This window comes from Amblyraja radiata, chromosome 4 (genome assembly GCF_010909765.2).
Source record: "Amblyraja radiata isolate CabotCenter1 chromosome 4, sAmbRad1.1.pri, whole genome shotgun sequence".
Classification (NCBI taxonomy): Eukaryota; Metazoa; Chordata; class Chondrichthyes; order Rajiformes; family Rajidae; genus Amblyraja; species Amblyraja radiata.
The window spans coordinates 10,449,774-10,477,010 of record NC_045959.1 but is presented as its reverse complement, the minus strand read 5'-3'; the positions used below and the strand labels follow the sequence as shown (position 1 = coordinate 10,477,010).

At 40.6% G+C, this 27,237-nt stretch overlaps 1 protein-coding gene across 1 annotated transcript in view; it reads left to right on the top strand.

Annotated features, from left to right (window-relative positions):
- Positions 1-9,591: 9,591 nt before the first annotated feature.
- The window catches only part of rgs22 (regulator of G protein signaling 22), a 63,815-nt gene continuing 46,169 nt past the window's right edge, over positions 9,592-27,237 (top strand). Inside the window, exons 1-7 of the mRNA XM_033018875.1 lie at positions 9,592-9,802; positions 11,530-11,615; positions 12,635-12,845; positions 16,036-16,201; positions 19,385-20,108; positions 21,397-21,558; positions 25,519-25,675. Coding sequence (XP_032874766.1) covers positions 9,596-9,802; positions 11,530-11,615; positions 12,635-12,845; positions 16,036-16,201; positions 19,385-20,108; positions 21,397-21,558; positions 25,519-25,675 — 1,713 coding nt within the window. The 5' untranslated portion in view covers positions 9,592-9,595. The remainder of the gene's footprint in view (positions 9,803-11,529; positions 11,616-12,634; positions 12,846-16,035; positions 16,202-19,384; positions 20,109-21,396; positions 21,559-25,518; positions 25,676-27,237) is intronic.

The following is a 27,237-nucleotide window of genomic DNA, read 5'->3' as shown; positions in this document are numbered from 1 at the left end:
CATTGGCAGTGCATTTTCACCGCTTCAACCCAAAGAGCCATTAGCAGTGCATTTTCACCGCTTCAACCCAAAGAGCCATTAGCAGTGCATTTTCACTTCTTCAACCCAAAGAGCCATTAGCAGTGCATTTTCACTTCTTCAACCCAAAGAGCCATTAGCAGTGCATTTTCACTTCTTCAACCCAGAGCCTTTAGCAGTGCATTTTCACTTTTTCAACCCAAAGAGCCATTAGCAGTACATTCATACCTTTTCAACCCAAAGAGCCATTAGCAGTGCATTTGTACTTCAACAACCCAAAGAGCCATTAGCAGTGCATTTGTACTTCAACAACCCAAAGAGCCATTAGCAGTGCATTTTCACTTCAACAACCCAAAGAGCCATTAGCAGTGCATTTTCACTTCAACAACCCAGAGCATTTAGCAGTGCATTTTCACTTTTTCAACCCAAAGAGCCATTAACAGTGCATTTTCACTTCTTCAACCCAAAGAGCCATTAGCAGTGCATTTGTACTTCTTCAACCACTGGCTTCCTCCATCTTGCAGAGACTGAGTGAGGCACACCACTTCCTGGTTTTATAGTCCCTCCCCCTCCCTCCAGCAGGGGCAGCAGAGAGAATGGCAAATTATTTAAAAACATTAATATCTCTCTGATTTTTCATCGATGGGAAAAATCCTCCAGACTTTTAGTTTAGAAGGGAGAGGAGGGCTCTTAGTGAGGTGGCCAAAAATGACGGCCGTATGTAGCGGCGTTCTCTCGGAAATCGCAGCACAACGAGCGAAAAAGCGGTCAAGATCAGACTTTTAGTAATATAGATATCTATCTTCTTCTTCTTGCGTATGGCGTGCACAGCCTAAAGTTTTCGGACAACTTGTTCTATTTAATCTTATTTGATTGTGCACGCCGGATTGATTGCATTCATCGAAACAGGGCGGATCACGTGAAAGTTACAATCTTCCACCCCATTACATCTATGATTTGCTTTTACTTAATAAATAATGCTTCAAATCAATGATTTTTCTACAGAACTGGAAAAAAATGAGGCATATTTAAAATTGCAGAGAAGCAGGAAAGATAGAGATCTGATTTACATCGGTGAGACCAAGCGTAGGTTGGGCGATCGTTTCGCCGAACACCTCCGCTCAGTCCGCAATAACCTACCTGACCTCCCGGTGGCTCAGCACTTCAACTCCCCCTCCCATTCCCAATCCGACCTCTCTGTCCTGGGTCTCCTCCATTGCCAGAGTGAGCAACAGCGGAAATTGGAGGAACAACACCTCATATTCCGTCTGGGGACCTTGCGTCCTTATGGCATTAACATAGAATTCTCCCAATTTGGCTAGCCCTTGCTGTCTCCTCCCCTTCCTTAACCCTCCAGCTGTCTCCTCCCACCCTCCCATCCGCCCGCCCTCGGGCTCCTCCTCCTCCTCCTCCTCCCCTTTTCCTTCTTTCTTTCCCCCACCCCCCATCAGTCTGAAGAAGGGTTTCGGCCCGAAACGTCGCCTATTTCCTTCGCTCCATAGATGCTGCTGCACCCGCTGAGTTTCCCCAGCAATTTTGTGTACCTAAGATAGAAAACCATATGTGATGTGATGGAAATGAAGGGGGGACAAATGGCTGGGTGGAATTGATTAAGAAAGAGTGCTGAAGATTAGTTAATGGCAAATATATGGCAACTTGTGGAGATGCAAATAGCAGGAAGAACTTGCTGGCACTTTAAAATATGGAACACCAAAGTAGTGGAATGCTCAGAGAATTCCACAAGCCAGGCAGCCTTTATGGAGTGAAAAAGAATGATGTAATTCAGAACAGGTCGGTGATTAAGAAGCAAAAATGCAGCTGATAGAAACAAACGCAGAGATGCCCATAATGCCAGGTGGTATCTAAAAAGAGAAACAAGGCTCAAGCCAGTGTCCACCTTCAATAAGAAATCATCAACCCCAAACAGCAAACCTGCCATTCTCTCCAGTAAACTGGCTGGCTCGAAGGGCCAAATGGCCTGCTCCTGCACCTATTATCTATTGTCTAAACACCTACTGATTTTAATTAAATTGACTTGAGAGATTATCAAGATGGTTTTATGTTTACTTGATCTAGAATTTTCTTTTTGTTTTTCAGAGCCTCCTGATATAATCGTGGATGAATTTGTAAGTATATTTATTAGGGGTGAACTTAAAATGAAACTCAATTATCCCGTGAAGGGGCCCTTCAGGCAATGGAATATTCTTCTTTGTGTTTGTCCCAAGAGGAACCATTGCAGCTTATACGAGTCTGTCTAATGAGTCTATTATTTTCTTTGCAGTTAATATTGTGAAAGTATTTCAATATAAAACACATTCCTTTCCTGTTAAATTGTCTCTGTGTAGTTTTACCATTCAGTAGAAAATTAAACTTTACATAGTATGAAAATGCTAGTGAAGACTACAATGGAAGTTCACAAGAGAAATGGGTAATTTAAATCTATTTAGATGTTTACTTGCATTTGTAGAGCATCCCAAACACTTTAGAAGATCAATGGAAAATATAATGCTCAGCCACGGCATTTTATAATAGGTATCGTACTACAAAGATGGTTTTCATAATGGTCTTAAAGGAAGATGAAGAGTTGGGGATGCATAGGATGTTAACTCCAGAGGAAAGGGAAGATACAAGGGGAAAAGAGAAAAGAAAGGACTGCTCTTGGATAGATACTCCAGTGGTGGAAAGCCCTCGATTATACATTAAAGCAATCAAATATCCGTTAGCAGAAAAATATAAAAGAGAATTACTTACAGGGCAATAGATTAAAGGTAGAGATTAAAGGTAGGAGAGTGGGTCTAATTGTACAGATATCTAAAGGAATTGGTAAAATACAGTGGACTAAATTGTCATGTGATGTGATGTGATGTGATGTGAATCTATGATCATTTATTTAAGTCCACGGAGGTATCATTGGTAAAAAAAGTTATTCCAGAAAGGATTTTTATTTTGAAAATGGGCCTGATATATGGATGCCACCTTTCTTTATGATGAATGTAAGATGTGCAGCCTAATGTACAACAATACATATTGGCAATTAAAATGCCACACTGATACAATTATTTAACATTTTGCTGAGAAATATTTAACATTATATAAATGTCCTTTTTAAAACTGAGAAACTACTGTACAATGCCATCTTCCATTATACCAAACATTGACCATATCTAATATTCTTCTTCTAGGAAAACTATTTGTTAACTGATAATCTCCTGGTGGATTATTTCAATATGTTCCTTGGTCTGCTGGTAAGTGGTTTATTGATTAAAATAACACCAAAGGCATTCTGAAATTGCAGTGACTTGCATTTCACAAACTACCAAAGGTCTTCAAATTAATAGAAGGTTTAGAAAAATTAAAAAATGTTTGTTAAATGAGAAGCTTTACTAAAGAGTCATTTATCATTCAAATGAATTTGAATTCATTTGAGGAAGTCTGACTGCTATACCGCTACATAAATAACAGTAATAGGACATTCCTGACCGTGGTCATGTTGTCGTTTCCACAGCAAAGAGACTTGTCTCAAGCCAGTGCCAACACCAATGTTTCCTTCAAGTTATAAACAAATAACTTGCCAGGCCATCCATGGTAACAAATAGTGTTGCCCTATTTTAAGAGAAGCAGAACACTGAAAGTACTTAACTGAACTATCCAATACAGATTCCTGGTGTATATTAAAGAGAACAACTTGTTGCAGCTGCTGAGCTGTATTTAGGCTTTCAATGAAAACTTGTTCTTGTGCCTTTTAGGATAAATATATTTGGGTCATTTTTGTTTGCTTATTTGATGTGTGTGATAATAGTAATTTGCAGCTTATGTCTTCATGCCTGTGTGGCTATTTAAGTAAACTTTGATTGCAGAATTTCATACCACTAAAGGTATGAAAAAACTGACAGGTATGAAAAAACTGGACATTTTTTCCTCAATGTGCAGACAATGGAATTATTCAATAAACTGAACCCCACTCTATGATTTCACTCTTCTGCCTTTTCCTTGCCAGGCGCAGAGAACAAAGAAACTATTGTCTTTGTGGGTTCAGCTGTTTTCTTATCTATTCACTAAGGTGTTTGGAACACAGCTTGATTCGTCTTCTTGATAAGACTTGATAAGTCTGCAGAAGGGGCTTGACCCGAAACGTCACCCATTCCTTCTTTCCAGAGATGCTGCCTGTCCTGCTGATTTACTCCAGCATTTTGTGTCTACCTTCAGTGTAAACCAGCATCTGCAGTTCCTTCCTACACACTATTGATTTGTCTTGCGATGTACACTCCCTTTCTACTGGAAATGATGCCGCCAGTCTTGATCCTTCTGTTGGCAGCTGTCAGAGGCTGAAGGAATTCACTTAGCAACATTTTTGGAAACTGAACTCATTCCAAGAAACATATGATGTTCTGTATTGGACAGCTTTTAATGTAAGTAATGGCCATCTAAAGTATGAAAAAAATAAAATTAATACCAAATTGTATAAACCTGAAAGGATACTCACAAAATGGGATTACAGGTGCTGACTAACTTGTTGCAGTGTCTAGTTTCATGATGCATAATTTGCAGGGTCTCTTTTCAAAATTTATTGAGGGTTATGAATCATTGCTGATCAGACCAGTATTTATTTTTCCAGTCCTTGCCACCAGGGCAGTGTAATACAACTTCTTCAGTCTGAAGAAGGGTCTCAACCCAAAACGCCACCCATTCCTTCTCTCCAGAGATTCTGCCTGAGTAACTCCAGCCTTTGTGTCTATCTCCAATCTAATAGCCTAGATTGTTGGTTCAGCAACATAATCACAACTCCTGTGTTACGAAGAAGGCTGTAGAATTCCAAGTATCCTCTTTTACAACTTCAGGCGAATTCTACTTTATGGCAACCATAAGGCTGCAGAATGTTATTATATGTCACGATAAGTTTTTTTCATAAACAGATGGTATATTTACATGTGGTTTAAAAACTAATCTGTGAATGGCTCACCTTTGAGATCTACTGTAAATTATAGAAATTGTATTGAGATAAATTAGATATTTCAATCACACGTGGCACATTTTAAGAGTTTTCTTTAATCTGTTCAAGATTCAAGATTCAAGGTTCAAGAAAGTTTATTGTCATGTGTTCCAGATAGGACAATGAAATTCTTGCTTTGCTTCAGCACAACAGAAAAAAAGTAGGCATAAATAAATACAGAACAGAACTGATCAGTGTGACCATATACCAATGAATATCTATACACACACATAAATAAACAGATAAAGTGCAATGGGCTATTAATGATCAGAGTTTTGTTTGAGTTGAGTTTAATAGCCTGATGGCTGTGGGGAAGTAGCTATTCCTGAACCTGGATGTTGCAGATTTCAGGCTCCTGTACCTTCTACCTGAAGGCAGCGGGGAGATGAGTGAGTGGCCAGGATAGTGTGGGTCCTTGATGATGCTGGCAGCCTTTTTGAGGCAGTGACTGCGATAAGTCCCCTCGATGGTAGGGAGGTGAGAGCCGATGATGGACTGGACAGTGTTTACTTACTTTTTGTAGTCTTTTCCGCTCCTGAGCGCTCAAGTTGCCGAACCAAGCCACAATGCAACCAGTCAGCATGTTCTCTACTGTGCACCTGTAGAAGTTCAAGAGAGTCCTCCTTGACATACCGACTCTCCGTAATTTTCTCTGGAAGTAGAGGCGCTGATGTGCTCTCTTTATAATTGCATCCGTGTTCTCGGACCAGGAGAGATCTTCAGAGATATGCATGCCCAGGTATTTGACGCTCTTGACCTTCTCCACCATTGACCCGTTGATATAGACGGGACTATGGGTCTCCATCCTACTCCTTCCGAAGTCCACAATCAGTTCCTTGGTTTTGCTGGTGTTGATAGCCAGGTTATTGTGCTGGCACCATTTGGTGAAACTGTCGATCTCACTTCTATACCTTGACTCATCTCCATCAGTGATACGTCCCACAATAGTGGTGTCGTCAGCGAACTTGATGATAGAGTTTGCACTATGACTGGCTAAGCAGTCATGAGTATAGAGTGAATACAGCAGGGGGCTGAGCACGCAGCCTTAAGGTGCTCCCGTGCTGATTGTTATCGAGGCTGACACATTTCCACCAATACGGACAGACTGTGGTCTGTGAATGAGGAAGTCGAGGATCCAATTGCAGAGGGATGCGCAGAGACCCAGTTCTGAGAGTTTGGTAACCAGCTTGAAGGGGATGATTGTGTTAAATGCCGAGCTGTAGTCAATGAATAACAGTCTGACATATGAGTTTTTGTTGTCCAAGTGGTCCAGAGCGGAGTGGAGGGCCAGCGAGATCGCATCCACCATTGATCTGTTGTGGCGGTAAGCGAACTGCAGTGGGTCCAGGTTTTTGTAGAGGTAGGAGTTGATTTGCACCATGATCAACCTCTCAAAGCACTTCATCACCACAGACGTTAGTGCCACTGGTCGATAGTCATTGAGGCACGTCACCTTGCTCTTCTTGGGCACCGGTATAATTGATGCCCTTTTAATGCAGGTGGGAACCTCAGACCTCCGAAGTGAGAGGTTGAAAATGTCCGTAAAAACTCCAGCCGGTTGGTCTGCATAGGTTTTTAGAACACGACCAGGTATATCATCAGGTCCAGGTGCTTTTCGAGGGTTCACCCCTCTGAAGGATTTTCTGACGTCGGCCTCTGTGACTGTGACTGAAATACCATCACAGCGAATGGGGGCTCATCAATGTTCTCCCTATCAAAGAGTGCGTAAAACGCATTGAGCTCGTCAGGGAGTGATGTTTCGCCGACATTCGAGCTGCCTCCTGATCTCGTCTTGTAGGAGGTGATTGTATTCAGGCCCCGCCACAGCTGCCAAACATCTGTCTCATCCGCCAGCTTGGAGCAGAAGTCCCTTTTGGCCTTTTTGATGGCCTTAGTAAGGTCGTATCTGGTCTTCTTGTAGACCTCGATATCTTCAGACATGAATGCCCGGTGTCTGGACTTCAGAAGAGTGCGGATCTCAAAGTTCATCCAAGGGTTCTGATGGTGAAACTCTTGGAAGGTTTTTGTTGGGATGCAGTCCTCCACACATTTCTTAATGAACATAATATGGGCATAAGAAATAAAAGCAGAAATAGACTACTTAGCCCCTCAAGACCCTTCTACCATTCAATAAGATCATAGCTGATCTTTTGCTTCAGCAACACTTTCCTTTATCAACCCTATATCCCTTAATTCTCTTATTGTCTAGGAATCTCTCGAATATGCCCAATCTCAGTCTTCCTGAGCAGAGAATTTAAATAATTCATTTATCTCCGGGTGAAGAAAATCCTTTTCATCTTGCTCCTAAATGTAACTCTGGTTCTAGGTAGCCCAGGAGCGGAAAAGACTGTAAAAGTTGTAAGCACTGCCCAGTCCATCATCTTTGTATCCACCTTATCAAGTCTTAAGAATTTTGTATTTTTCAGTTAAATTTCTGTCATCCTAAATTGAAGACGGAATGTCTAATCTGTTTAATCTCTCTTTACATGACATAACCACCATCATAAAAAATAATCTTGTGAATTATTGCTGCACATCTATTGTTAGTATATCTTTTTTTAGACAGGGAGAAAAGTATATTATGTTCCAGATACTGTCTTATCAATCTCCAATATGCTATGAGCAAGATATTTCTACGCTTATATTCAAACTTTCTTTATGAAAAAGAGCAGTGTTACGTTTGCCTTCCAGATTGTTTGTTTTATTTGGATGGTCATTCATTTAAATATATATATACTCTGCTTTCTTTTCTGTCTATGTGGACAACCATATATTTTCCATTATGTATGCCATTTGCCATGCTCATCCCCATTCACTTTACATGTTGATATACCCCTGAAGCATCTCTGCATTCTACCAACGGCCAACATTGTCACCACCTGTGTTTCATCAGCAAAACGAAATATGATGCCCACATATAAATCGTTAATATAAATTGTGACCTGGGACTCCACGACCAATCCAATTACACTAAATGAGCCACTTTTAGGATCAAGATGGTACAGGGCCCCCAGAAAATGACAAATTTAATCCTAACTGGACTAAGTGGGACCTGTTGAGAGGAGATCGATCTGCGCAGTATATTTAACTTTTACATTATGGCACCAATTGGGATGAAACTTGGTGCACTTGCAGCACAGGAGAAAGTTGAGTGAGCTGGCGAAAAATCGTAGCGCTATCCCATACCGTTTTGGGCAAATAGAAAGACCGCGCAAACCAGAAGATAACATGATCAGAGTTTTAGAGACAGACAGATAGATATCAGATTCCCACCCTGTAACCAATCCTCGGTTCAAGCCATATATAACCGGCAATGCTGCTCACACTGTTTGTTTAATAATCTTGTGTGCTATCATTTCAAAGGCCTTCTGAAATGCAAAGTACACTTTTCTTTACATGCTAAATCTGCTGTATTTACTGTAATTTTCTAAGTGGCCTCTTACCATTTCTGTAACAAACAATTCCAGCATTCTTTGTATGATTAATCAGTCATTGCATTTTTACTATGTATGTAATGACCTGGAGGAGGATGAGATTACTTGCTGATGACATTACTTGCAGCAAACTTGCTGATAACCGGGAAATACGCAGAAGGGCAAGTTGTGATGTTATTGTGACACTGCAATGGGATGTAGATGGATTAAGTGAGTGAGCAAAAGCATGAAATATGGAATTCAATGTGAGAACGTGTGAAATCGTTCCCTTGGGTAAGAGTAACCAAATGGCAATCTGTTGTCCAAATGGAAAGAAACTGCAAATGAGTGACGCATAGAGGATCTAGATGTTCTTGTGCATGTATCACAAAGTTAGCAGATAGTTATGAGACCAAGTATTACTTGCCACATTACTAGCCATGCCTGAATGTCTTCATGACTTTTATGAACACAGCTCCATTGATCCATTTGTTGAAGGATTACAAATTATTTAATTATTTTTATTGGAGGGGGGGGGGAAATTACAATACATCTGACGTATGGCATTACATTTCCCTCCATTTTGTTTATTATAAATAATAATAAAAAAATAACCCTAACCCACCCTCCCTAAACACCCCTTGGCAGCTAGTGTTTTCACAATACCTACAAGTATATCACAAAATCAAATGCACATTTTAACAATAATAAAGCAACAAAACAGAATAAAGGCACTGTCAAGTGCCCTCAGTCAATAGGTAGTTCTTTTAGACTCTCAAAGTATGATAAAAAGGGTTCCCATTTCAAATAAAACATTTTCACAGACCCCCTCAATGTGAATTTAATATTTTCTAGCCTTAATAAAAAATGACAAAGGATTACAAATTAAACTGAATATTGTACAACTGCCAGTGAAGATTCACAGGTCTAAATATTTTATAACTATTGAGCTAAAACTATTCAAATAAAATAAAGGAGAAATGTAATGCTTATGAAATAGAATCTATTGGTGTTTTTTTTCTGGATTGGTTGTAACAATGGCCAAGAATTCAATTTTAGTTTCCTGAAGAGTCCAAGTCAATTCTGGTGAGTTGGAACTTGGAAGAAGATAATTTCTCTTTTCAAATGAAACCTAAACCCACTTTTCTTTGCTTCACAGAACATTCCAATGCCAATGTGGTTCAACAAGGTTACAGAGACCTTTGAAATTGTTGACAATGCAAAGAAAGATCTGTTGAAACAGTTAAAAAGTATGGTGCATGCCCTTGAACCTGTTGACCCCATCTACGATGTAACTGTTCAATCTCGAAGGAACTCTTCTCAACCAGAACAAAAAATCACAAATTTGGATGAAAAATTTGATGATAAATACATTGTAATGGTAGGTATATTAAAGACACTTTCATTACATTACTGGCACATTTATATATGAAATATTTAAAATTAAGAAAAATAATATCAAAAACATTCAATAGAAATGAAATTGTTTTACCCTTTTTCAGAAATTGTAATAATTTAGCGCTTGTATAGAGTTTATCCTAGCGTCTGTAGAACCACAAAGCTATAGAGCTTGTTGGCTACTCATTATTGATCTTATGCAATTTATTTTCCATTGAAGTAACTAGAATAAACATGACTAGAAGTAACTAAAATAAAGGGGTTTGGAATGGGCAGATAATCCATTATCTTCCATCTATAACTCCACTAAAACTATGTTCTGACTGGAGTTCTTATGATCTAATCCAAAATTCAATAGTGCATTGCAATATAAGTAAAACTTTGTTAATCCACCATCCAATGATTAGAAAGTCTGGCTGGTTTGGCATCTAGCTCACAAGATGTTATCTGCAGTGCTATCTTCTCTCTCACCGGAACCCCATAGAAACATAGAAACTAGGTGCAGGAGTAGGCCATTCGGCCCTTCGAGCCTGCACCGCCATTCAATATGATCATGGCTGATCATCCAACTCAGTATCCTGTACCTGCCTTCTCTCCATGTACCTGATCCCTTTAGCCACAAGGGCCACATCTTACTCCCTCTTAAATATAGCCAATGAACTGGCCTCAACTACCTTGTGTGGCAGAGAATTCCAGAGATTCACCACTCTGTGTGAAAAATGTTTTTCTCATCTCGGTCCAAAAATATTCCCCCCTTATCCTTAAACTGTGACCCCTTGTTCCGGACTTCCCCAGTTCTACTACCTTCCCAATTGCGGTACTTCCCACTCAATATGGCCCTGGTTCTTGTGCTCTCTTTCAACTTACCAGGACCCTGTTTCCTGCACCCACTTTTAACTTACCTAGTTCACTGGAAAAATTCTTATAATCATAAAATGGGAATTAAAAGTGTGAAGGAATATTGAAATCAATAAAATGTAATCATTCTGAAAATCACCCAGCCCAGCAGCACCAAAGTGCTGGGTTACTGGAGTTCAACAGTTTTACTTTAGCACGTGATATGGAAGCTATCTTTTTAGAATATATATTTTACGGTCCTTAAGTAGAATTCTAAGGTGGATATGTACTAAGGCGAATTTAAAAGACCTTATCAACTAAAAGCATAGTTTCTGCATTGAGAAGGAGAAGAGAATACATAAGAAACTAGCTGCAAAACATTGAATTCCGAGGGATTGTATAATATTAGAGGAAATCACTGATACAGAGGGTGGTATGATTCTGAAAGGATTTAAACCGAGAGATGAGAATTTTATATTTGCTGTGAATCAGAACTCTGCAAGGATAGGAACCTGATATAGGACAAGATTTGTAAATGATACATGTAGATTGGTTTATGCATGAGAACCAATCATGGTAGGATAGCATCACTAACCCCACCCTACTGTACGATTTATACTAACACCCACTTCCTACGCTGGTCAGTCTTGGAAGCGGTTACGATGTTCTAACAATTAACAACCTGCTGTACCGCTATAATATGAATACTGATTAAAGATGATCTTGAACTTCAGATTGTATTCATTGGCCATTTACAGTACAAATGTGTTCCCTTGTGAATTAATAATCCATTCAGATCTTTAATTGTATTTATTTTTGTTTCAATAAACATTAAACTATACTGATATCGGTTTTTGTTTCTACAAATTATAGACCCTTGATCCGGAGCAGGGTATGGTATGGATAAAAAATGAGAGGCTTCCAGCGTTCCTTCTGAGTGACTGCTACTTTGATTACAGGTGAATGCTGTGAATTATTGAGCAATGCTGCCTTCTATATTTGTCACAGGCTGTAATGTGCAGGTGACTGATATGTACATTTGGAGTAGAGGGCTGATGTGCTTTATAGGCTGAATTACATATAGTGATCCTATGATAAGGTTTAATATGTGGGACCAGCAATCTCATGTTACTTTTTGTAATGTCTCCACTCTGGGAATCTACTAACGTGCGAATCTCAATCTGGGACCAAATGACTATTTCTGATAATGCTTGTTTCCTGATTTGACTGTAATATTTCATAATTAAATGCATTTAATTATTTTGTTATATAATGAAACACATCCCCAACATATCATTCATCATTTTCCTGGCTCATACTCCACAGGCTGCCCTAACATCTGTGCTTCAGTTTGACACCTCATTCAAATACTTTGGTAGTTCTACACCACTTGGGAATTTGACAGAATCCTTCATCACCAAAGAACAGAACATGTACCTTTGTCACTAGGTTGTTCAGAGGCTAGATCTTAAAATACCCCTCCTCGGCCACATAAAAATTCTGGCTATTAGCGCCATGCCCCCTCTCCATACAATTATTCCTCACCCAAAGAATAACGTTTTAAAGATAGTTGTATAAGTTTTGGACCTGGGTTCGATTCTGACCTTGAATGCTGACCGTGTAGAGTGTGTATGTTCCCCCTTTAACCAACCATGTGGATTTCCCTGGGTGCTCTGGTCAGCTCCAAAAGATGTGCTGGTCTAATTGCTAATTATCAATTGGAAACTGCCTGTAGTGTAAATGGGTGTCAGGAGAATCAGAGTAGAATAGATGGTCATGTTGGAGGAAACAGATCACCAGGAAAAAAGTGGGAGAATGGCATTGATGAGATTCGTCTGAGAACAGGCATGGATGCAACAAACTGAATGGGCTCCTAATCTGTCAAGGGTCATGATTGCAATGATTATCACAGTCGAAGCCCACCCAACACTGGATATCAAATGCCTGCTCATGTTTTTGCTTCTGTTGTCAAACACAGGCTAGCAAAGTTGCTGTCTCAAGTAAAATGCGGCCCAAGACTTGGCATGCATCATATAGATCCCATGTATCGCCCCTGGGCTATGGAAAGAAAAGAAAGCCAAGTTGAAGAAATGGAAACTATGGAAATAGAAAAAAAAAACAAGGTTGAAGATGTTTTTACAGACTTCAAATATTGGGATAAAAGTCCCCTGATATCAGTGCAGCTTGAGGTAGGTTTGCTGATGGCACATCCCCTACTATGTTGCTAAGCATATCTTACGTCTCTGACCTTGAAGTTATACTTAATTTTAATGAAATTGCATAACAGGGTAAAATTCAACAAAAATGAATGGTTTGTTACAATGACTTTAAGTATAATGTCAAGGATGATGTTATGAATTGAATTAGCCACAACCAGCGTTGAACTACTTCAAGCAGATGCTGCTTGGGGAAACCAAATGGCACATTGGAAGCTACTTGATTGTTACACAAAAATACAACTTGCATTTATACAGATACGATCAGAACCTCAAGATGTTGCACTTAATGTAGCACAGCTTTGTGAGTAGAAAACAGGGCAGCTAATGTGTACACAGCAAGATCCCACTAACAGAAACAAGGTCAATGCCCAACTGTTCTACTTTAGGGATGAATAGTCCCAGAACTTGACATCTGTCCATATTGTTCCTCAATTAATATCAGAGATATTTCATATTGACATGAGGGAAGGCATGTGGAATTTTATTTAATTTTGATTTAAAAAAAAAAGCCATTCTCAATATTGAATGAAAGTAAGGTAGAGACAAATTATTGCATCTATAATCATTTTACGAAAAACACAAAATTTGCTGGATAATATAACATGCTTTCTATGGAAATATTTCAAGCTGTAAAGAGAGCAGAGAAGACTTATGAGGATGTTGCCAGAACCTGGGCTGTAGAGAGAGAATGGTCAAGCTGATACGTTATTGCTTGAAGAGGATGAGGGGTGATCGTACAGATGTGTATAAGATCATGAGGGGAGTAGATAGGGTAGATGCACGGTCTTTTACCCAGAGTAGGGAATCAAGAAAGAGGACATCGATTTAAGGTGAGAGGGGAAAAGTTTAATGGGAATCTTTTACATACAGAGCATGGTGGGTATATGGAGTGAGCTGCTGGCGGACATAGTCGAGGTAGAAACGATAACAACATTTAAAATGCATTTGGATGGGTACATGGATAGGAAAGGTTCAGAATGATATGGGCAAATGTAGGCAGGTGGGACTAGTGTAGATGGGGCAGCTTGGTCGACGTGGGGAAGCTGAACCCACCGTGTGCGGACGTGGCGCCGGCAGACAAGAAGCCAAAGCCAAAGACCCGAATAGAAACAAGGCCGAAACGTGAATGATCCGAAAGAGTCCGAAGATGAAACTCCTACTAACTGAAAGCTTGGGACGCCTAAATGCCATTACCAACCATGTTTCTCTATTTCTCTTCCTTGCAACTTCCACCCAGACTCCCATCAATACATACAAAGTGTTCTTGCCTATTACTTGGTTTAATTCAAGCATTCACTTGCCTGAGATACTTCCTCTCCTCCTGGTTGATACTAAATCAATTTCACTTTTGGTCTCCCTTGCTTTGCCCTGAATCGACCCGCTGAGCTACTACAGCTTTTTGTGCCTTTCTTTCTCCAGTTTTTTATCTCCCCTATTGTCCATTGCAACTCATCTCACCCGCAAAACGTACTTCCTGAGTACTTGATCCTTTTGTTACTAAATTGCAAATTACCTTCCTGGCCTCCATGCTAGCTTGTTCCACTTAGGTACTGTCACCTTCTTTTATAAAACAAATGACCTAGCCCTTTCTCAAGAAACACACACCTGAATATCATGTTCTTGCACATTTCAGTCCTCCCGTTCCTTATTGTGGTGTCCCAGGAGCCAGGAACTTCACTAATCCTGAGGAAATATGGCACAATGTAGCACAAATGATAAATGAATGTTTGTTATCAAATTATAATGTGTGACCCTTCTGGTATATCAATAGCACTGTTTCTTTACAAAAGCAGTTTACATCTAGCCGCAGTTTAATGACTTAGAAGCTTCTTCCTATCCTGTCCACCCTCTGCCAATGATAGATAGATTTTCTCAATGGTCAAAAAGAAACAAATGCATGTTGACAGGTAGAAGGAGAGAAGGGAAATAAAATGATTTCTGATGACTGGAATAAGGGACATGTTTCACAATGTGTCCTTCATAAGGAGTAAGTAAAGATACAGATCTTAGTTTATTTTATTCTAGTTTAGTTTAGTTTATTATTGTCACGCCTACCGAGGTACAACCATAAAGCTTTTTGTTGTCAGCAAAAAGACTATACATGATTGCAAACAAGCCACCCATAGTATACAGATACAGCATCTCTACAAGTTGGTGAGGGTTGTTGGGGAATATGCCGGACGTCCTATGCCTTTTAAGGAAGTAGAGGGGTTGGTGTGCTTTCTTGCCCATTGCCTCGATGTGACTGGTCCAAGACACGTTGCTGGTGATATTTCCTCCTAATAACTTGAAGCTTTCATCTCTACTTTGGCACTGTCAATGTAAATGTACCTCTTCGCGTCCTGATGTCGATCACAATCTCTTTTATCTTGCTGCATTGAGGATGTTGTCTTCAAGTCAAGTCAAGTTTATTCGTCACATACACATACGAGACGTGCAGTGAAATGAAAAGTGGCAATGTTCGCGGACATTGTGCAAACAAACAAACAAACAAACAAACAACCAGACAAACTACATACAGAATGGAACAGAATCGCATATTCTTTTACATATTAAATATTGTGGGCGGAAGGAAAAAGGGGAAAAAAACAGCAATTTAAAAAAAAGCAGTAGAGTGGTACTGTAAAGTTAGTCCCTGGTGAGATAGGAGTTTACTGTCCTTATGGCCTCAGGGAAGAAGCTCCCTGGCACCGGGTTATGAGGTTCTCAATCTCCTTCCTGTACTCCGTCTTGCCATTATTTGACATCCGGCCCACTATGGTAGTGTCGTCTGCGAATTTGTAAATTGAGTTGGATTGTTTATTTGGCTGCACAATCGTGGGTGTATAAGCATCAAAGAAAGGGGCTGAGTAGGCATCCTTGCCAGGCACCAGTGTTATCATAGAGGATGATTTGTCACCTATCCCCTCTGATTGGGGTTTGTTGGTCAATAAGTCAAAAACTTCACAACATATCATGTTGCTTATTGCATAAGGAAAAAAATAAACTCCTGGAGGAATTCAACCAGTCAGGCAGTATCTGTGGAGGGAAATGGACAGATGGTGTTTCGGGTCAGGATCTTGTCTCCGACTGGATTATTGCTTTTCTGATTTCCTGCTTTTGCCATTAGATGAGTACTTTCCATGTACCAAACAATCAACCACTTTTAATCTTACTTTAGAGCAGAATGTCCAAAACTATTACAGCAAGTGCTTCCGGCTCCCAGACTGAAGTGTCAGTCTCAGAGGCAGGAGAAGAGTTTCCAACAATTAGCATCCAGTCTGGCACTGAGACTCTTCCTTATCCCACTGGAGTTTCAGGGAGTACTGCAGATGTTGAGATCAAAGGTAAGACACGATGGGACGTACATTTCAATTTTTATGACAATGAATCAGACCACAGAAGTTAATTAATATCAGAATGTCACCTCCTGCAGCTGCCATTGACCAAGAAGGGCTACACAGTGGCGCAGTCTTAGAGCTAACTAAACTAAATTAAACGAAAAAAGGTAAGTGTCCAGGAGTTCCCAGACATCATGGCATGTCACAAAAAGATCATAGAAAAGTCATGGCATCAAAGGAGACCATTCCGCCCACTGTATCCACATTCATGAGGAAAAATCCAGCACAGCTGAATTCCACCATCTTGCATTTCCCGCAAGTCACGGCTCGTCAATTATACATCCATGTTTTTAAATTAAACAAGGGATTCTCCCTCTGCCTCCCCTTTGGAATAAAATGGTAAATAGATATGGAATTAAAAAATCACTTGCATAATGTGCGTGTCAACTTTAATTTTATTTTCCGCTCACATTTCCTGACATGTGCAAATGATAGAAACATAGAAAATAGGTGCAGGAGTAGGCCATTCGGCCCTTCGAGCCTGCACCACCATACAATATGATGATGGCTGATCATCCAACTCAGTATCCTGTACCTGCCTTCTCTCCATACCCCCTGATCCCTTTAGCCACAAGGGCCACATCTAACTCCCTCTTAAATATAGCCAATGAACTGGCCTCAACTAGCTTCTGTGGCAGAGAATTGCAGAGATTCACCACTCTCTGTGTAAACAATGTTTTTCTCATCTCAGTCCTAAAAGATTTCCCCTTTATCCTTAAACTGTGACCCCTTGCTCTGGACTTCCCCAACATCGGGAACAATCTTCCTGCATCTAGCCTATCCAACCCATTAAGAATTTTTAAAGTTTCTATAAGATTTACCCCTCAATCCTCTAGATTCTAGCGAGTACAAGCCGAGTCTATCCAGTCTTTCTTCAAATGAAAGTCCTGCCATCCCAGGAATCAGTCTGGTGAACCTTCTCTGTACTCCCTCTATGGCAAGAATGTCCTTCCTCAGATTAGGAGACCAAAACTGTACGCAATACTCCAGGTGTGGTCTCACCAAGACCCTATACAACTGCAGTAGAACCTCCCTGCTCCTTTTGCTATGAATGCTAACATACCATTCGCTTTCTTCACTGCCTGCTGCACCTGCATGCCTGCTTTCAATGACTGGTGTACCATAACACCCAGGTCTCGGTGCATCTCCCCTTTTCCTAATCGGCCACCATTCAGATAATATGTGGCTTTCTATTACAGAAAATCACCATACGGGGTTTTCTGAGAATATATCCCTCCCCCTCCAGTAACGTGGCGATCACTATTAAGAATTATCATTTATTAAGAATTTTGGGACATTTTGTTGAACATTTTTAATATAAAATTAAAGAGATTTAAGAAAAGAAGCGCTCATATCTGAAGGACATTGAGGATTTGGGAAACGTTTAATGACCTGATCAAAATCTCGATCAGTTCTGATGGATTAAGTGAGAAGAAATAATCTCCAATGACAGAAGGCTTGCTTGTCACAGCACTTGGATTCAAGATGATTGATACAAGGACTGTAACAACATAAATAATGTTTTTAATGGACCTGAGTTTCGAATGCTGCGGCACAGCAGGGACGGGGTTAATCTCCTAGACGCTGTGTTTCTGGAGGTAGTCACACGTGTTAGAATAACTGCTTCCAATTTGGTCATGGGTCAGGCGAAGCAGAGTATGACTAAGTGAGACAGGAGAGAGGATCCAAGAGCCAGTATTGAAGGAGGATTGGTCCTTGAGCTTATCTAGCGGGACTCAAGGGCCTGTCCCATTTGGGCGTCATTTGCGCGTCATTTACTCTACATAATTTAGTGTCATTTACACGACATCATTTACGCGTCACAACGCACGCACGTCGTGACGCGCACGTGATGCGCGTACGGTGTGCATTATGCGGCATGGTGCGTGGTGACGTAGGCTGTGACGTAGGCAGTGACGCGCGCCGCCCCAGGATTCTGGTATGTACACGATCTTCGCGCGCCATCTGCGTGACGTGCAAATGACGCCCAAGTGGGACAGGCTCTTTAGATTCTAGAGCGCTGTACGGCCGCTTGTCGGGGTTGTAAGAAGGATGAGCAACCTAACCTCGGCACCGTGGATCAGGGGGTGGAAGAGGGGAAAGGAAAAAGACGCATAGTTGTTATTGGGGATAGTATAGTCAATGTATAGACACGACTGTCCATTGCAAGGACCAAGAGTCCTGAAGGCTGTGTTGCCGGCCAGGTGCCCGGGTCAGGACATCTCGTCTGCAGAAGAATTTGAAGTGGGAACAGAAAGTAGAGTTAGAAATCAGTGGGCACAATGTTGTGACCATCACAGAGACGTGACTGAAAAAGGATCAGAGCTGGGAGCTGAATATCCAAGGATACACATCCTATTGAAAAGACAGGCAAGTGGACAGAGCAGGTGGGTTGACGCTGCTGTTAGGAATTAAAGTCAATCCTTAACAAAGGATGGCATAGGATTAGAAGATGTAGAATCGTGTCGATAGAGTTAAGAAACTGCAAATGTAAAAATACCCTATTGGGAGTTATATACAGGCCTCCGAACAGTCGCCAGGATGTAGGGTACAAATTACATCAGTCGATACAATCGGTATGTAATAAAGGCCACATGTATTATGTGGTCATGGGGGATTTCAAAATGCAGGTAGACTGGGAAAATCAGGTTGGGACTGGATCCCAAGAAAAGGAATTTGTAGAGTGGGAAGTTGAAAGGTCTGAAGGTGGATACGTCACCTGCACCAGATGAATGTCACCCCTAGGTTGGGTGTTTTTGGGTTTCTTGATTAGTAAGGGTGTCAAAGGTTAAGGAGAAGGCAGGAGAATGGGATTAAGAGGGAAAGATAGATCATCCATAATTGAATGGTGGAGTCAACTCAATGGGCCGAATGGCCTTATCCTGCTCCTGTGACTACTTAACATGAATAATGAATTATGATATGGAAATTATTGCCTGGTAAGGCAGTGAATACAGTTTCAATAATATGTTTTAAAAGTAAAATGGATAAATACATGAAAAGTTAAAGTTTATAGCACCATTGAGCAGAGCAAGGGATCTTGACGAGTCCTTTAGTCGATGTACTACACAATAATATTTATTGTGGAATGATTTCATGATTTATATTTCTTAATATTGAATCCTATAGATAAATCCTTAGTGGATGTAGTCATGGAGGAAATAGAACTTGAAAAAAGTCATATTACATTAAGCAAAGTAAAGATTAAAAGTGAAGAAAGTTGCACCAGCAGCTTTTCAAGACCCAGAATTGTGGATGACACCGTTTTTGAATCTGTTCCTGAAAAGTATTTGGACGCAACAGAGATAGTTTCCTTTAAACGCACTCCAGAGACTGAATTTCTACTTGTTAGCGAAGAGAAGCCACAGGTCAAAGAAAAAATTGCCCCACGTGGCAAAATAACAGGCCGTAAAGAGCAGATCAGAACTGATGAAGCAACAAGCAAAGACCATGTCAGTTCCACTGATGTATCAACAACTCAGAGTATTGAGACCAACTTGCGCGATGAAACAAAACAACATTTGGATGGGAATGCACAACTAGATCCAAATTCTAATGTTTCTCAAGCTGCCCAAGAGAATGTAGAAAATTCACCTGCAGTGAATAATGCAAAGAGTCAAGGTTTATCTAAAGGCTTGGGAAATGAAAGTACAGTGTCCGATTCTTCTAATGAAGAGGATGACATCAAAGGTTACTGCTACGTGACACCACATCACATTTATAATTTCAAGAGCAGAAATGGCATTGAAAGATTCAAAGAGTTTCTTCAGGGAACGGCTGGTGAAAAGTACTGGTGGCTATGGATGGATATTGAACGACTAAAGATGACCAAGGATGGAAAAAAGAAGCAAAGGTTGGTCAGAGATTCATTTCTCTCGTGTTTTTTTGAAAATGGACAAGATTTACGAGGATGTTGCCAGGTCTCAAGGGCTTGAACTGTGGGGACAGATTGAGCAGGCTATGACTTTATTCCTTGGAGCGCAGGAGGATGAGGGGTGATCTTATAGAGGTGTACAAAATAATGAAAGGAATAGATGGGGTAAATGCACAGTCTTTTACCCAGAGTAGGGTAATCGAGAACCAGAGGACATATGTTTAACGTGTAGGGGGAAAGATATAATAGCTTTTTTTAAAATAGTATTTGAGTATAAGAACAGGGCGGTTCTACTGCAGTTGTACAGGGTCTTGGTGACACCACACCTAGAGTATTGGGTACAGTTTTGGTCTCCTAATCTGAGGAAAGACATTCTTGCCATAGAGGGAGTACAGAGAAGGTTCACCAGACTGATTCCTGGGATGGCAGGACTTTCATATGAAGAAAGACTGGATAGACTCGGCTTGTACTCGTTAGAATTTAGAAGATTGAGGGGGGATCTTATAGAAACTTACAAAATTCTTAAGGGGTTGGACAGGCTAGATGCAGGAAGATTATTCCCGATGTTGGGGAAGTCCAGAACAAGGGGTCACAGTTTAAGGATAAGAGGGATGTCTTTTAGGACCGAGATGAGAAAATCATTTTTTACACAGTGAGTGGTGAATCTGTGGAATTCTCTGCCACAGAAGGTAGTTGAGGCCAGTTCATTGGCTATATTTAAGAGGGAGTTATATGTGGCCCTTGTGGCTAAAGGGATCAGGGGGTATGGAGAGAAGGCAGGTACAGGATACTGAGTTGGATGATCAGCCATGATCATATTGAATGGCGGTGCAGGCTCAAAGGGCCGATTGGCCTACTCCTGCACCTATTTTCTATGTTTCTATACAAATAGGTAAGTTGGCTGGTGAGAAGTATTAATAGTCAGTTTCTTTACAATATTTTCAGTGCAATTCTGATGCACTTTTGATAGGTTGATAGACTATCTGTTGAAGTATCACCTCATTGGATTTTCAACAGTGCAAATCTATGCAAATGATCAGTTGCTGAGAAATGTCTTGTTATTATTATCTGAATAATAATAATAATAATAATAATAATAAGAAGAAGAAAAAACATGTAGACGGGATTCAACGAGGATAGAATTTAATCTGGAACTGTGTTCATCATCTTTTGTGGCGAATGGTATTTGTTAACAAATTTTCAGCTTTGATTTAGAAAATAATGCTGCAGAAAATATTGTTTATGTATGCCTGTTCTTTATTTAAAGCTATCTGAACAAGATACGGAGCCGCTACTTGTTCAGTGGAGGTGAATACTCTATGAACTTTGAGATACGTGCAAGACTAGGCCTGTCATTTATCTCAGAGTGGACTGTGGAACATTTGTGCACGATTCAGTCAGATATAGTGGCACCTCTGCTTCTCTATTGGTGAGTACAAACACAATCTTTCTAATTGCAGGCTGATTTCTTGAATAAGTATTTATATTTAAACAAGATTATGGGGTGATCGTCACTGAGCTGATAGCAGAAGTATCTCATGGTATTTTTGGCTCCTGTTCAGTTCCAGAATCTTGGTCATATACTCTGGGAGGGACACCTCATGGTCAGAGGCCAATCTAGTTAGCTGAGAGCCGCAATCCCATCAGAAGGAAGAAGATCAAAGCCAGGAGGTTTCAGTGGAAGGCATCGGATGGATGGATGGAAGGGGGCAGGTGGGAAATAATGATTGGCTGCTTTGGATATAGGGAGGTCAAGGGAGGAAGTTAACTTCATGAACAGGGTGTGTATATGGGGTCGTAGCAAATAAATCCATCAATAAGTTAAAGGGAACTTTCCCTTGGGTGGGTTCAGGCCTCGTGGTCATTGTAAGGCCTGCTTTTGCGTGAATGTTCTGTGCCATTTGCATGCAATCCATGTGGAAGTTGCATCCTGGTATTTATTCTATGCTAAAAGTAGACACAAAGTGCTGGAGTAACTCAATGGGCCAGGAAAAGGATGGGTAGCATTTCACATTGGGACCCTTCTTCAGACTGTAAGTCGGGAGTTGGTGGGTTGAAAAGCTGGAGGTGATAAAAGCCCAGGATCATAGCAGCATCTATGGAGCGAAGGAAATAGGCAACGTTTCGGCCCGAAACGTTGCCTATTTCCTTCGCTCCATAGATGCTGTTGCACCCGCTGAGTTTCTCCAGCATTTTTGTGTACCTTCGATTTTACAGCATCTGCAGTTCCTTCTTAAACACAAATATCCCCAGGCAGGTAGGACCATTGTAGTAATAACAGCAATAACAGTAACAGTATTCGATGCTGTTGGACAGGATGGAGCGTATTAGCTATAGTGAGAGGGTGGACAAATTTGAATTGTTTTCTCTGAATTGTCAAATTCTGAGGGACAACCTGATAGAAATATATAAGTTATAATTTTGTGTAAACTGACACATAAACAGACAGGGAATAGAGGGATACAGATCATATACAGGTAGATTGTAGTTAGTTGGGTATCGTGGTTGGCACAAACACGGTGGGCCGAAGGGCCTGCTCCTGTGCTGTATTTTTCTATGTCCAGGTGGCTTTATGTACTATAGGTAAACCAGATACACAAGCAATTTGTTGTAGATTGCGACCTAAACAGTAAAATAATCAGTTCACCCTCAAATTCCTACCACTATTGTAAATAAATGCTGCATTACCCAAGCCAGAAATTTGTCTACACTGTTTCTCCCCCATTAAAACAGCGTCGACAATCTCTCTGCTGCTGCTGCTGCTGCTGCTGCTATGAAATAAACATAAACAATAATCAGGGAATTTGTTACTGCCAATTATGAAGCAGGACTAGAAGGCTCCCTCATGTGAAGCTCATTTCAACAGCTGGAGTAATTATGTCTTGAATTTTCCATGTTAGTAGCTCTTAGCTCACAGTTCTGACGAGGTGTATCTGTGGCCTCTAAAGACAAATCTTAAAGATATGGTCTCCTTTCATCGATTTATTACGCATAATATGGTGCAACATATCTCTGGATATTAACCGTTTCAGAACTGGGTGAGGGATGTGGAAAGATATGAAGTAGATATATTTCTTTTTATCTGTTCTGTTTTTTTTCTCTTCCCCCCTTTTTTTCTATTTCTTTTTTTTTTTTTGCTCTTCCTTTCTGGTCTTCTCTTTTTTTCTACATCTCTATGGGCTCTTTTGCTCCATTTATCCACAAACTACTAATTGTTAACTTCTGGGGCCTACACATCACTACTTTCCTTAATCTCTTAAGGATTAAGGATCAAGGACACCAGTCATTGAAAGTGGGCATGCAGGTGCAGCAGGCAGTGAAGAAAGCGAATGGTATGTTAGCTTTCATAGCAAAAGGATTTGAGTATAGGAGCAGGGAGGTTCTACTGCAGTTGTACAGGGTCTTGGTGAGACCACACCTGGAGTATTGCGTACAGTTTTGGTCTCCAAATCTGAGGAAGGACATTATTGCCACAGAGGGAGTACAGAGAAGGTTCACCAGACTGATTCCTGGGATGTCAGGACTGTTTTATGAAGAAAGACTGGATAGACTTGGTTTATACTCTCTAGAATTTAGGAGATTGAGAGGGGATCTTATAGAAACTTACAAAATTCTTAAGGGGTTGGACAGGCTAGATGCAGGAAGATTGCTCCCGATGTTGGGGAAGTCCAGGACAAGGGGTCACAGCTTAAGGATAAGGGGGAAATCCTTTAAAACCGAGATGAGAAGAACTTTTTTCACACAGAGAGTGGTGAATCTCTGGAACTCCCTGCCACAGAGGGTAGTCGAGGCCAGTTCATTGGCTATATTTAAGAGGGAGTTAGATGTGGCCCTTGTGGCTAAGGGGATCAGAGGGTATGGAGAGAAGGCAGGTACGGGATACTGAGTTGGATGATCAGCCATGATCATATTGAATGGCCGAATGGCCTACTCCTGCACCTAATTTCTATGTTTCTATGTTTCTATGTTTCTCTTCTTTTTCTTCTTTTCTTGCGGCTATTATTTTTCTATTGTTAAATTTAAAACAAGAAGTTGTACACAAAATGTATTCTGTTATATACCATGGTTTATACAACTGTACATTGCTTCTAATTAAAATAAATATTTTTTTAAAAGTCTCAGTCAGAACCAGGAACATCTCACTCTCTCTGCCAAGGTATGGTCCACTTTGCTGCTTGTTGCTGCATTGTGGTCCTAATAAAACCCATCACTGGCAAAGTTAAGCACCATTCATTCTTGCATTCAGACCCGGATAGGGAATTTGTCTGCCCTGTAGTGCCCCCAGATATTCAGGCATTCATTGAGAGCATTCATGTCCTGAAAGACACATCTTTGCCACAAATGTCCCACTTCACAAGGAGGCTACCTTTGTGCACTCTGCTAATTCAGAGGTCTATACAAGTTTGTGTAGGGTTCCTCTGCACCCCATGAGGATTTTGCCAACACATCCGTCACCGCAGCACGCACATTTACCATCACCGCTCAGTAGTTGAATGCTGGCTGGTCAGGGTGTGACTCTTTAAGGACTACTTCTTGAAATTGGAGTTTAAAAGTGGAGAAGAATTTTGGTGCCATCCCCTCTCTTGTGATCTGATACATGGAACCAGTAGGAATTTAAAAACCCCCAGAAAGTAATGAAAATACTCCGCTGATCAGACAGCAGGTACAGAAGAAGAAATAATGAACATTTCAAGCCTGGGACCTCAAAGTCCTGGCTGAGAAATCCAGAACTGAAATGGTAACTGCACAAAAGGACACAAAGTGCTGGTGTAACTCAGCAGCTCAGACAGCATCTCTACAGAGCATGGATAGGTGCATTTCAGGCTGAGACCTTTTTTTTAACCTGAAGCATTCACCTATCCATGTTCTTCACTGCTTGAGTTGCTTGGTTACTCCAGCTCACTGCATCCTTCTGTGAATCTGCAGTTCCTTATTTCTACATACTGCAACGGTAACTGTTTTTATTTCTACAGATGCTGCTGACCTGCTGAGTGTTTGTGACATTTTCTGCTCTATTTTAGATTTCTGAATTCTGCAGTTTCTTTGAGTTTCATGGAACCAGTTGCATCTCCAGTTGAATTTCCAGCCATTAATTTTGAATGGGAACCTGCTGAAATACCTTGGGGGTGATTGTGGCTGGGATCCTCGTTTGAAGAGTCTGCTTGAGAATTGTTTGCCAGAGATCTGTGTCACTGACTGCAGCAGAGATGTGTCTGACTCCCCAACTCAAATTCCTATTAGGTCTTCTGTGAATAAACACTGAGGTGAAAATGAATAGTTGTGGATTACGGAGTATTGATAGTATTACAGCTCAAACTCAAGCAAAATTGATACCTTTCACACCTACGAGACCACTAGCATCTCCACATGTTTTTTATTTTTGTTTCAGGGGACCACGGTATTGTATTAACCAAGGATATTCAATAAGACATGCTGGAATTATACTGAAAGATTGGCAAGACCGTCAGCTGAGACCTAAATCTGATATCGGCCCATTTCCTATCACACCCTTAGATCAAATCCAGATAGTTTGCCTTCCTAAGGAGGTTAGTATCATTTGAATTTGTGGAATTCAGAGTTTTTTTAAAGTTATATTAAAAAAAAAATTCAAATTATGTACATCAATGTTACTATTTGCCATGGACAACTACCTATTATTACAATGTTAATTCATGCACATGAATCAATGTCAACATGTTGCATTGCGGGTTGTCATATTTTTTCTTCCTGTAGCTCAGACCCTAGTCCTGGCAACTTCCTCATAAATCTTCTCTGTACCCTTTCCAGCTTGATCTCATTGTGAGATATAAATGTGTGCTCACAATCACGACGCTTTTAGAGACAAAGTCAGACAAAGAAGTTCTTTATTTTCCAAGTTTCAATTCTGCAGAATTGGGTGTCTCTCTCTATCGCCCCCTAGAGACACGACGAGGATGGAGATGCTCTTCACTTTTATTCATTTCAGTTTACAATTGTCACATCCTTTTCCTCCCCTTCGGGCTCCTTCCAATCAGAGCACAAAGGTTTACATTCCCACGAGAACGTCACGGAACGCCTCTCGACGTCAAAGTTACCTCCCACATCATGCATCGCATGTGCATTTAAATGAGGCATCTTGTCATAGTGGGTGTTGTCTTCATATTCATGTTTCACATTACGCATGCGTGATACAGAGCATACAGAGCGTCCTTTTCCCCTTTCCTCTAGTTCCCTTAAAGGCTTCTGCTGAAGTTTTTATCTGTTAATTTCTCAACCTTGAAAGTCTCTGCCTGTTCTTTTATTGTTACTATCTATCCTAGTGCAGTCTGGTTTTCGTGCTGACAGCTCACTATTTCTTCCTCAGCTATATTTTTTTAGTCCTAGTCTAAATCAACTATCCCTATTAACCCTTTCCTCACACTATGGAGAAAATATCTTAAAACCTCCTCAAACCAGAGCAACAGCAACAGCAACATCTCCCACAAAGAGAAGCCAAATTCTTATCCTTGCAATGAGACCTTACTGTTGAATCTCACCATATTAAGAATGGTGGGCTGACATTTTCTACATGTCCGTTATGGTGTGCAGTCAGGTCGAATCCTCAAGGGTAATTTCTTGCCCTTAACGGCTAGGAACAACTTTTCAATGCCCTGGTGAGGCTAAAGGAGCTGCTGCCTAACAGCTCCAGCAATCCAGGTTCAATCCCAACCTCTGGTGGTCTCAGGAGTGGAGTTTTCACCTTCTTCCTGTGATTGTGTGGATTTTTCTCACTGCTCTAGTTTCTTCCCTCATCCCAAAGATGGTTAATTGGCAACACTGTAGATGGGATCGGAGTGGACTTGATGGGCCGAATGGCCTAATTCTACTCCTATAACTGTTGAATTTGGAATCGGAGAGTGTGATTAAAGAAAAAATAGTGGGGGCATTGGGATTGCTCCGTGAGTCCTCATAGACTCAATGGGACCAATGCCATATGGAAATATATTAAAATATGCAATATTATAAGTTGCAGCTAATGTCAATTAAAATATAAATGGCTAGAAAATGTCCACACCTTTCCTGCCAGTGTATGATTTTAATTTCCCCAATAAAAATATACCTATGATAATGAAGTAATTCATGGGGAAAA